The sequence below is a fragment of the Bufo bufo genome, chromosome 5 (genome assembly GCF_905171765.1).
Source record: "Bufo bufo chromosome 5, aBufBuf1.1, whole genome shotgun sequence".
NCBI classification, from domain to species: domain Eukaryota; kingdom Metazoa; phylum Chordata; class Amphibia; order Anura; family Bufonidae; genus Bufo; species Bufo bufo.
In genome coordinates this window covers 137,506,789-137,519,135 of record NC_053393.1, presented here as the reverse complement: position 1 = coordinate 137,519,135, position 12,347 = coordinate 137,506,789, and the positions used below count along the sequence as shown (strand labels likewise).

General features: G+C 41.3%; 1 protein-coding gene across 1 annotated transcript in view; it reads left to right on the top strand.

The window, feature by feature from the left end:
* The window catches only part of SNTG1 (syntrophin gamma 1), a gene marked incomplete at its 3' end in the record, with an annotated part of 293,950 nt that overhangs the window by 115,447 nt on the left and 166,156 nt on the right, over window positions 1-12,347 (top strand). Inside the window, exon 8 of the mRNA XM_040433887.1 lies at window positions 8,378-8,460. Coding sequence (XP_040289821.1) covers window positions 8,378-8,460 — 83 coding nt within the window. The remainder of the gene's footprint in view (window positions 1-8,377; window positions 8,461-12,347) is intronic.

The following is a 12,347-nucleotide window of genomic DNA, read 5'->3' as shown; positions in this document are numbered from 1 at the left end:
GCCGTAATGCGCGGGACACAGGCCAGAAGAGGCCTGCATCGCATCGCTGCCAGCCTGATGGAGGCAAGTATAAGTTTTTTTTTTTTATTATATGGTACTACTACTGGCACATGATTGGGGGGCATCTATGGGGGCACCTGTTACTGGCAGATTAGTGGGGGTATTTATGGGGGCACCTGTTACTGTCACATGATTTGGGGGCATCTATGGGAGCACCTGTTACTGGCACATGATTGGGGGAATCTATGCAGGCACCTGTTACTGGCACATGATTGGGGGCATATATGGGGGCACTTGTTACTGGCACATGATTGGGGAGCATCTATGGGGGCACTTGTTACTGGCACATGATTGGGGACATTTATGGGGGCACTTGTTACCTGCACATGATTGGGGGTAATCTATGGGGGTACTTGTTACTGGCACATGATTGGGGGCATCTATGGGGGTACTTGTTACTGGCACATGATTGGGGGGCATCTATGAGGGCACTTGTTACTGGCACATGATTGGGGGGCATCTACGAGGGCACTTGTTACTGGCACATTATTGAAGGCATCTATGGGAGCACTTGTTACTGGCACATGATTGGTGGGCATCTATGGGGAACTTGTTACTGGCACATGATTGGGGGGCATCTATGGGGCACTTGTTACTGGCACATTATTGGGGGAATCTATGTGGCACATCTTACTGGCGCATTATTGGGGGGCACTGTGGGGGCATCTATGGGGGCACTTCTTATTGGCACATTATTGGTGGCACTTTTTACTGGCACATTATTGGGTGGCACTATGGGGGCATCTATGGGGGGCACTTCGTACTGGCACATTATTGAGTGCACTATGGGAGCATCTACTGAGGCCACAAAGAAGGGGTATTTTCAATGGGGGGTTCTGTATAGGGGTATTTTATACTGGGACACATTACGGTGGGTACTATGGGGAAGGGGAGAGAGGAGTACTATGGGCTCATCTATGGGGGGCACTAAGGAGGGGTATTTTATACTTGCAAATTATGGGGGACACTGAGGGAATCTACTGGGGCACTATATATGGGGCATTTTATACTGGTAAATTATGGGGGGCACTAGAAAGAAGGGGGAGGGGGAGAGGAGCACTATGGGGAATTAACTGGGAACACTATATAGGGGTATTTTATACTATGGGGACATTAGCTCAACTGGGGGCATTAAAAGCGGGTATTTTTTGCACTGGCACATTATAAGGAGAATTATTACTACTGGGAGGCATTATAATGGGATTTATTACTACTGGGGGTCTATGGGGAACATTACTAGTATGGGCACTATGGGAGCATTATTACTTCTGGGGCACTGTAGAAGCACTGTTACTACCATGTGTGCTCTAGCAGAGAATTATTCCTATTGGTGGGACTTTTAGGAGCACTATTACTGTGGGGGCACCTTGACACAGTATCAGCTTACCACAATTATTTTTGTGGGACGTTATGTTCACACTATTAGTGTCAGGGGAACTATTTGCTGGGCGCAGTTATTTTAGGGCACTGTGTGCCAATAATTATTGAAGGGCACTATCTGCATGGTACTACTATTATCAGGGGGTTTATCTGCTACTGCAGTATAGTATTGGGGAGCACAGCGGCACAGTATTGGGGGTGGTAGGATAATTTGTTCTGAAGATGGGAGGATGATGGAAAAGTAGTAAACTAAGATTTTGTTTGTCAAACTGCAAAGACGAGAAAAGGCTGAAAAATGGTAGTCTGGTCTGAAGGTCTGAAAGGAGAAGATGAGGAAAGTGAACATCTACATCAAAGAGATGTCACTGGATGTAAGAGGTATGTGGCACTGTATTACCCTGTATGTAGGGGTGGATGGAGGGGTTAGTAGTACAGTACTATCTGCACATTGAAAAAATGCTAAATACTTGTGCAAAATATTATTTGTGTCAGAAGTTGTGCTTTTTAAATTTTTTTAATAATGATACAGCCATTTTATTTGATACTTTTGTGCTGATTCTTTTTTTTCTCTATATTAAGGGACACTATAGTCACCAGAACCACAACAGCTAAACGTAGTAGTTCTGGTGTCTATAGCATGTCTCTGCAAGCTTTTTAATGTAAACACTGCCTTTTCAGAACTGCCAAGGAACACCTCTAGTGGCCACTCATCATTATTAAAGTTTACTACTCTACGAGGTGTGTGGATTTTTTTGTGTGTGTGTTGTGGTGGAGGGCGTGATTGCATGCTAGGGTGTGGGAAGGGGGGATCTAGGGGGCCCAAGTAAATTCTTGCCCAGGATCCAATTAATATTAAAGACAGCCCTGCAAGTACAGAACAATGTAACTGAGGGATAGTAACAGCCATGCTTACCAGTGCTGCTTGCCAGGATCCACAGCCTGCTACACTATTCTTGTTTTGTCACATGCTACTACACTACCAGCAGCAGGAGTGTGAATGTTCTGCTAGCCAAACTGTCAATCAAAAGCAAGCGTCCGGCCATGGACAAGGAACTGGAAAAGCAGGTAACGGCGGCAGATGGGATAACCCCTTTAAGTCCCAAACTGTACAGCACAAACTAAGAATTGTCCATGTATAGTAGTGATCAGCAGCATATGCAATATTCGTTTTTGCGATATATCGTGAATTTTTGGCCTAATATTCGCCATAAATTTGGAAATTCTAAAATTTGTGATCTCCAGTCATTATTTTCTTGATTGCGAAAATCGGGAATGTAATATGCGCCTATTGCTCGCGCAATACAGTCGTGGCTCACTTTTGCTACATTTTTCGAACTGCTAGAAGTTTACTGAAACCCAATATACGTCCTAACCAGGGAATCTATTGCTACTCAAAGAGTAAATAACCAGCATAAGCCTATTGCAAAAAACCATGATATAAAATCTACAAATGACTACCAGTCCTCTTGTAAATTAATGTCATTTTATTACATGATTACACATATTACACAAAGATGATTAAAAAGAGCATGGGTGCAGGGAAAGAAACGACATCATCTGGAGGATAAACACAGCGGATACTACGTCCTTAGAACAGTCCATCTATATAATATGATAGAGGATAAAGTGCAAGTGCAAAAACATGTTCATTCACAATCAAAAGGACATTGAACGGTTACCCATGCTGTGCCTCCTCCAGGATGGCGTCAACCCCGACACGCGTTTCGGCGAACCTTCGTCTTCGTCACCCCCAGACGAATCATGCTTGTATAATATGTGTAATCATGTAATAAAATGACATTCATTTATAAGCGGTCTGGTAGTCATTTGTAGGTTTTATAGAAGTTTACTGAGACTGGAGAAAATGGTTGGCAGCAACATTTGTGACTGTGAGGAAGAACTCCTGATCACAGTACAGTAATTCCTATCACACTACCTAACACCCTGAACTGGAACCTCTCAGCTGCACTATATCACTATCTAACCTACACTGACTATCTCCCACTAACTTATATATATATGAGCTTACTATCTAATGTAATTGAATAAGGATCCAGATGACTTAGCAAAGCACAGAGCACAGCAATGACACTGCTCTCTCTCTCTCTGAACTGAAAAAAAAACAGTAGAAAATGGCTGCTGGGGAGTCTCCTATATAGTAAGGGGTAGGCAACTTTCCTATTGGTTGCTAGGGATGTTGCTAAGCTCAGCAAAGATATTGCAGCCTTCTCATTGGCCAACAAGCAAAAAGCAGTGAGGGTACTGATGAAAAAAATCTAGAATATTTGCGATTACGAAAATATATAGCACTATCTTCTAGATCTTCGCGAATTCTCGAAGTGCCGATATTCGCGATAAAAATTTGCTATTGTAATATTCGCGATCAACACTAATATATGGTAATTGAATGTTTTCAATAATAATTACTGATCATTCACTGGCCCAAAATGTGATGTTCAGCTTGACCTGTGTTCAGCTTGCTGGACGAGCATGCTCAGTTCTAGCACTAGGTGATATAGGAGGCTGTAATTGGGAACTAATCTGAGAACTCAGCAGTGAAGGAGCACAATATGAAGTGCACGAGAGGGTACAACAAAAGGAATACAGGGGGAGAAGATCTGCCTGAAATAGATGTCAGTAATGCATGATGGGAACTGTAGTCTGCTACTCACATGATTTGCTGCCAAAGAAAAGCACATAGGGTGCAACAGCGTGACAAAAAGACGATTCTGCATTTTAAGGATGTAGTATTAGCATTGTACTGATACTATATGTACTAACCATTCAGTTTTCTTTTAAGTTTCTTGTCCGAATGCTAGAATATCTTCTTTATAGATTGTCATACAACATCCATAAGCGCTGTTAGGATCCCCCAGTAAAAGCCAGTATAGAAAGCTTTTACAAAAAGCATTTAAAGTGGTTGGCCCATCTCAAACATTGATGGCATATCTCTCAGATATGTATCTTCCCGCTATGGGAAAGTGACCATGCTTTGCGGTTTTTTGAAGTCCCATTGCGGTGACTGGAGAGTACATTGCGCAATTACAGTGACCACTCCATTAACAGCTATGGTTTTTGGAACTCCAATAGCGGTAAAAGAAGGATGGCATTGCATGTTCACTTTGAGGGATTTGTTCTGGAGATAGGAGTTAGACCCAGATGACCTGCACCTATCTGACCTTGATAGTATATCCTAGTGATATGCCATCAATATCCCAGATTGGAATACCCATTTATTTTGAATAGGCTCCATGTAATGATAAATTTTCTCTGATGTGACTTGCTACAGGGGAAATAGGCAACCGCCTGCAACCAGAAGAATACAGTGCCAGGAAGTGATCAGGGTGGCTATTAATATTTAAGAATTAGGACAACTAAAGATGGACAATTTTCATTGAAATTAATTTTGTGTCCAATTCTAACGATTCAGTTGTCAGATCCGATTCGAGTACAAATAAATCTAACTTGAATTGAAAAGTAACTTGCCCTGAAAAGTTGTATATGACACTCCGAGTTCTTCTTGGACTTTATCCAACCCATTTTTAGCTCTTTAACGCCAAGACAGCAGTAATAATGTCAGCGTGACAATAACATATATGGCTGTGGGTAAATGTATGGTAGCCGATGATAAGCAGCCTGGTTAATAACACACTGTATGATTTTAATTTTAAATAAAAACATGCCCCATAAATTATCTGTTTTTGGTGGGAGATGCCTTCTTAAGTTCTTCTCTGCCTTATGACCTGTAAAATGAAGGACGCCATTTAGAGAGATTTGTCTGAATTGAATAGCTAAAGATTTAGCTTTGGTTGAAATTTGAATTTTTGAGAAATTCAAGACAAATCTAATTAATTTAGAATCATTTTTCCCATATCTAGGGATAACTTTGAATACTAAAAACAGATAAAATGGGTATAAGCTCTTTGCCAGCTCCACTTTAGACATTTTATTATGTTGTATAGCTGTGACTAGCAAAGGATTCCCTACTGTATATCATCCCTTTATGAAAAAAATTATGTCAAGTAATTATTAGGTGTTCTACACATTTCAAAAATGACCAGAAAAATATGTGTCAGGTCACCTGGCTCAGTTAGCAGGCCATTTGATCCCAGATTAAAGCATTTCGTTTCATCTTTCGGTAATTTTGTTTCAAAGATCTGCATTATGAGTGCAAGGTAAGACCCATAGGGGAAGCAGGGGAAGAGGCTGCTTTGGGGCCCTAACTCAAAAGGGGCCTACCAAGGAGGAGAACTAAAAGATTTTATTTTAAAATGAGATTATATACAGAAACACTGTAGGAAACGTACGGAGAGGCTGCCGGGCCTTGTCTAAGAGAGCCATCTTGACCAGCTACAGAAGTAGGGGTTGCACAGGAGGGTGGGTTCGCAAAGAACTTGCTGCTGGGGGGATGCCATTCAAAAACCTGCCGTGGGGCCCAGTCATTTTTAGTTACGCCACTGCCAAATGGTATTTACTGACATTTAAAAAAATAAGCAATATACAGTAAAATGGCACTGGAAACAGTGCTTTTTTTTTCCAAAATGAAGACTATTTTTCCAATGAAGACTAGATTGCCAAGAAATGGAACATTTTGTAGTAAGTTGTTTACTACTATCTTGAGAGCAAATGGTAATGCATTTATGCAAGGTAGAAAAAAGTGTGAATTTTTTTTTTTTTTCGATATTTATTAAAATTTTCATTGGAAATGTTTTTTTATGTAAAAGGGGATGAGAAGAACTACTATAGGAAAGTTATTACACTGTCAATGTATTGGCGTGGAGGGGAAGGGTGTGTAGGCTCGTCTCATTTACCATTTCCTACATATGTTTTAGGCATAAAAAACAGTTCGGAAGCTATCTTACATTTAGAAGCGGCGGTGAATCCGCTGAAGTTATGAAGAGGACAGTGCCTCTACATAATTTCAGTGGATCCACCGCCATGTCTAGAGGTTTATTAAGACCGGCCTCTAAAACACCGGTCTTAATAATTGACCCCCATAGTTTGTAAGGCTGAAATAAGACATATGTCCGTCCAGTTCATCCTGTTATTCTGCAAGTTGATCCAGAGGAAGGCAAAAAACCCAGTGAGGTAGAAGCCAATTTTCTAAATTTTAGGGGAAAAATTCCTTCCCGACTCCAATCTGGTGATCAGAAAAACTCCCTGGATCAATAACCCTTGTCTAAAAATCTAGCAACTATAACCTGTAATATTTTTACCCTCCAGAAATACATCCAGGCCCCTCTTGAACTCTTTTAGTGAGTTGACCATAACCACCTCCTCTGGCAGAAAGTTCTATAGACTCACTGCTCTTACAGTAAAGAATCCTCTTCTATGTCTCAGTAGAAGCCTTCTTTCCTCTAGACATAGAAGATGTTCCCTCATCACAGTCACAGTCCTGGGAATAAAAAGATCACGGGTGAGAAGAGTAGTAGTTAAAGAATAGGTTACCAAGGGCCACACCTGTACCGTATTTTTAGCTTTATAAGACACATTTTTCCTCAAAAATGGGAGGGGGGGGGAGAATGGCAGCGCGTGTTATCAAGTGAATATAACAATCAAGCCTGGGCTGGTATTTTAACATCTAATTGTTACTAATGAGAGCTTCATTAGTACCGTAGGACCGGCAGTGGTGAATATAGCGTCCCTCGTGCTAGCTTTACTCGCCGCTATTTGGAGTTTTTCTCTGGGCACCCACTGTACTGTGTTCTGGCAGCGTACAACATCAGATCACATTGCAGTGCTGCAGGAAGAGTGCACTGGATCTCGCAAGTGGTCATGCCATCCGGAGCAGGAGAGGTCAGTTAAGTTATTTTTTGTCTGATCTGAGGTCTGATAAAGTTTGGGTTTCTGATCTGAGGTCTGATGAAGATTGGGATCTGATATCTGATGAAGATTATGAGTCTGATCTGAGGTCTGATGAAGATTGGGGTTCTGATCTGAGGTCTGATGAAGATTGGGATCTGATATCTGATGAAGATTAGGAGTCTGATCTGAGGTCTGATGAAGATTGGGGATCTGATCTGAGGTCTGATGAAAATTGAGGGTCTGATCTGAGGTCTGATGCAGATTAGCGGTCTGATCTAAGGTCTAATGAAAAATGTTTTAGTTTTTTTTCTCATCTTCCTCCTCTAAAATCTCGGTGTATCTTATAGAGAGAAAATGTTCAATTTGTGCTAATTTTTACATGTATCCAGTATGGTTTATATATTTTTGTGGACATGTGTAATCACCAGATTTCTTACCTAGAATTTAAGGCCATGCAGTGTATTTGTTGTGGATTTGGGATATGGATTCTGCACCACAGTAAACCTACACAAAAAACAGGTGGAGCAGTAGACTCACTCTTTTTTTAAAATGGATGGATTTCCACTGCAAATTTCACCCTTTGAAAATCATAGGATAAAATCCATGGGAAATCCACTGCAATGTCCACTGGATAATTGTTGCAGATTCACAGCTTATCTGTGGTGGAAATCATCTGCTATATCTTGCCGTAGCTTAAAAGAGGTTTCCAGACTGCTGATATTCATGACATCCTCCCTATAGGCCATAAATATCTGATTGGTGAGGCTCTTACACCCCAAAGATCAAATGTTCCCTGTAGCCTCCAATGCTGGAACTAGCTCTTAAATGGAACAAGAAGCACAGCTCTTGTAGTGGGCATGCTGGATTACTGCAGGTCATCTCCCATTGAGGGGAATAGGAGTTGCGCTACAAAAACCCAGCATAACCACTATACTTTGAACAGAGTTATGCTTCATTTTTCGTTTAAAATGCTACGTAGTTCCAGGACCAGAGACTGCTGGAAACAGCTGATCAGTGTGGTGAGGGTTTTCTGGCTGTCGAGGTTAAGTCATCAATATCAGGAGCCTGAAAACTCCATCCAATTTATACATTATATTGCAAAATGATGCTACAATCTGTAATCTTTTAATAGGTGCACCCAGTGACCAAAGCAGTGGCACATCATCTCCTTTATGTGACAGTGGTTTGCATCTAAACTATCATCCCAACAACACGGTATGACTTTCTTATTTTCTGTCTTTTTGCTTTGGAATATTTGTTTAGACTTTACCAATGTTATGACTGTTTGTGTAAGTTTTTTCATTTTTTTTCAAATATTTTCTATCAATAATATTTTTGCTCATCACTATTTTCTAGCAAATATTTATTTTTCTTACATTTACTCATGGGCGTAACTATAGCCATAGCAGCCAAAGTACTTGAAAAATACCTTTTTGTGAAGAAGAATAATAAGTTTTCTGCTATCTAGCACTATAATGTAGGCTTTCCAATGTATGATATGGTGCTATTATACATATCTTTATTTCTACTTATGCTGCTGTTTTCATTTTGTGAGCTGAAGTGGTGGCGGCCCCATCTTTGCTATGGAGCCCTATGAATTCTAGTTACGCCCCTCCTTTTACTGTTATCAACATATGTCATTGAATATAGTGCTTATATGTGTCTGTTCATAGGAGTTTCATTCTTTATCCACAGTTGCAGAATTATTGTGCAATCTGTCTCTATCCTTAGCTGGGTTTTATGTGTATTTTAACAAAAAAACATTCTCATAACCTAAGAATTGTATGCATAATACTAGTATTAATCATTTATTATTTATCTGACCATTGGGATATTTATAGGTCTCTTTCTGTCTCATCCTATCTCCAAATTAATAGAAGGCTTCAGAGCTGTAGTTTGCATTGCTATCTGCCGTGTGCATATGGGCATGTGTGACAGTGGCAGTAGCATATTAAAGGTTGGGATGAGAATGCATGGTTTTGTACTGGTCATGTGGCTAGATCCAAGCAGGGACATAAACACATGAGGTGCAGAGGTGGCTGTCACATTTAGGACCTGGGGTAATTTATGGCTTAGCGGCATCTCTACACCATAAGAGGACACCAATGTTATACAAGGCACATGATAGTTACAACCAGGAGAGTCAAATTATGGAACTAAGTCCAAGCTTGGGTAGGAAGAACAGCTCTGGATCATAAACTGTTTTTCTAACAAGGGAAATGCTTCCCTAGAGAACAACAAGCACATTTTTCAAACACATGTAGGTTTTATCATTGCAGCAGAGGTAACAAGATGTTTCAATGATCTTTAAAGGGATTGTCCCATTTCAATATTTATGGCATATCATTGGGATTTACAACAAATGTCAGACCTGCTCCTGTCTCCAGAATTAGGCCCTCAAAGTGAAGGAGAGGACATTGCACATGCACAGTGTCCTCTGCAGTTGCTGCTATGGGACGTCTGAAAAATAGCTGAGCTATAGTAGTCTGCTTGGCTATTATAAGTCCCTTAAGAGTGAATAAACAGCAAGCTGTGTACACTGAACTCCACTGAACTCTGTGGTACTGACAGAAATTTTGTGGAAGATTCTAGCAAGGTGTCATAAATGTTGACACCTTTAAAGGAACTCTGTCACCAACCAAGACCGTATGTAATGGTTGGGATGTCTGTATAGCTCTCCTAATCTCATTTACAGATATGCCTTTATGTGATTATCAATCTTTTCAGCTTTTTATAATCATGCAGATGAGCTGAAAAGAGCCCAAGAGGCACCCCCATTTGAATGGAACCATGCTCCTCACATCCTCTTGTTCTCCACCTACTTACCTCCATGAGGCTGCTGGAAATCTCAGGCAGGTGCATGTGCAGATCAGTTATTGAAGCCACTGCCAGCAGCAGGTAAAATATGACCACATGATGATGTTACCAAGTTAAGGAGATGGAGAGAACAAGGAGATGTGAGGAGCAGGGCTCCATTCAAATGCGCGTAGCTGGGAAACAGCCGAGATAACTCTTTTAAACAAATTTGCATAATTATAAAAAGTTGTTTTTTGGGGGTCTAGAAAAAATTGATAAGTACATAAAAGAATATCTTCAAATGACATTAGGAGAGTTATACAGACATCCCAACTGTTACAAACATTTTTGGTTTGTGACAGAATCCCTTTAACCTCTTAAGGACACATGACGTACCGGTACGTCATGATGTCCTGGTACTTACTGCTGGTACGGCCGGCAGTGATCGGAACAAGGTGCCTGCTCAAATCATTGAGCAGGCACCTAGGCTAAATGCGCGGGGGGGGTCCCGTGACACCCCCATGTCGGCGATCGCAACAAACCGCAGGTCAATTTAGACCTGCGGTTTGATGCGCTTTTTGCAGTTTCTGATCCCTGCGGTCCCTGACCGCGAGGATCAGAAACTTTATAATGCCCAAAATATATATGTTTCACCCCCCCCTGCACCCCTGAATAATTTTATGGTGGCGGGAGGTGCAGGGGGAGGGTTGCGGGCGGTGCGGGAGGCGGGCGGTGCGGCAGGCGGGATTGCGATCCCCCGCCCGCCTCCCATTGAATGATCGTTGGTGGTTAGTGGGTATACCAGGGTGCCAGCACATTGCTGACACCCTGGTATAAACGGCTGACATCGGTGATGCGATGTCAGCCATTTAACCCTTTCCATACCGCAGTCCGTACGGACCGCTGTATGAACAAGGTTAACAGCTCAGGGAGCTCCCTCCCTCTCCGATCGGGGGGCTGCTGTGCCTTTGCAGCCCCCCGATGGGAGAGGGAGAGAGCTCCCAGACAGCCCCCCAACAGCCCCATCCTTACCCTTCCCCATCTGCGCAGTTGTGGCCACAACTGAGCAGACGGGGAAGGTTCCCATGGCAACAGGACGCCGTCTCAGGCATCCTGCTGTCCATGGTGCTGAACAGATCTGTGCTGAAGGCATAGATCTGTTCACACAAAGTGTAAGTAAAATACAGTACAATACCCTATATAGTGTATTGTACTGTATTATACAGACATCAGACCCACTGGATCTTCAAGAACCAAGTGGGTCTGGGTAAAAAAAAAAGTGAAAAAAAGTGAAAAAAAAGTAAAAATCAAAAAACACATTTATCACTGATTAAAAATGAAAAAAATAAAATTCTCTACACATGTTTGGTATCGCCGGGTCCGTAACGACCTGATCTATAAAACGGTCATGTTACTTTACCCGAACGGTGAACGCCATAAAAATAAAAAATAAAAAACTATGATGAAATTGAAATTTTGCCCACCTTACTTCCCAAAAAAGGTAATAAAAGTGATCAAAAAAGTGGCATGTACGCCAAAATTGTAACAATCAAACCATCATACCCTACCCAAGATAATCGCCCCAAAAATAGTGGCTCTTAGACTATGGAAACACTAAAACATTATTTTTTTTGTTTCAAAAATGAAATCATTGTGTAAAACTTAAAAAAAGTATACATATTAGGTATCGCCGCGTCCGTATCGACCGGCTGTATAAAAATATCACATGATCTAACCCCTCAGATGACCACTGTAAAAAATTAAAAATAAAAACGGTGTAAAAAAAGCCATTTTTTGTCATCTTACGTCACAAAAAGTGTAATAGCAAGCGATCAAAAAGTCATATGCACCCCAAAATAGTGCTAATCAAACCGTCATCTCATCCCGCAAAAAATGAGACCCTACTTAAGATAATCGCCCAAAAACTAAAAAAAACTATGAAAATCTGCCAAAAAAGTGACATTTTGAAATTGTATCTCTATTTTCCATTAAATCTTGTGCAACACCTAAAGGGTTAAGAAAGTTTGTAAAATCAGTTTTGAATACCTTGAGGGGTGTAGTTTCTTAGATGGGGTCACTTTTATGGAGTTTCTACTCTAGGGGTGCATCAGGGGGGCTTCAAATGGAACATGGTGTCAAAAAACCAGTCCAGCAAAATCTGCCTTCCAAAAACCGTATGGCATTCCTTTCCTTCTGCGCCCTGCCGTGTGCCCGTACAGCAGTTTACGACCACATATGGGGTGTTTCTGTAAACTACAGAATCAGGGCCATAAATAATGAGTTTTGCTTGGCTGTTAACCCTTACT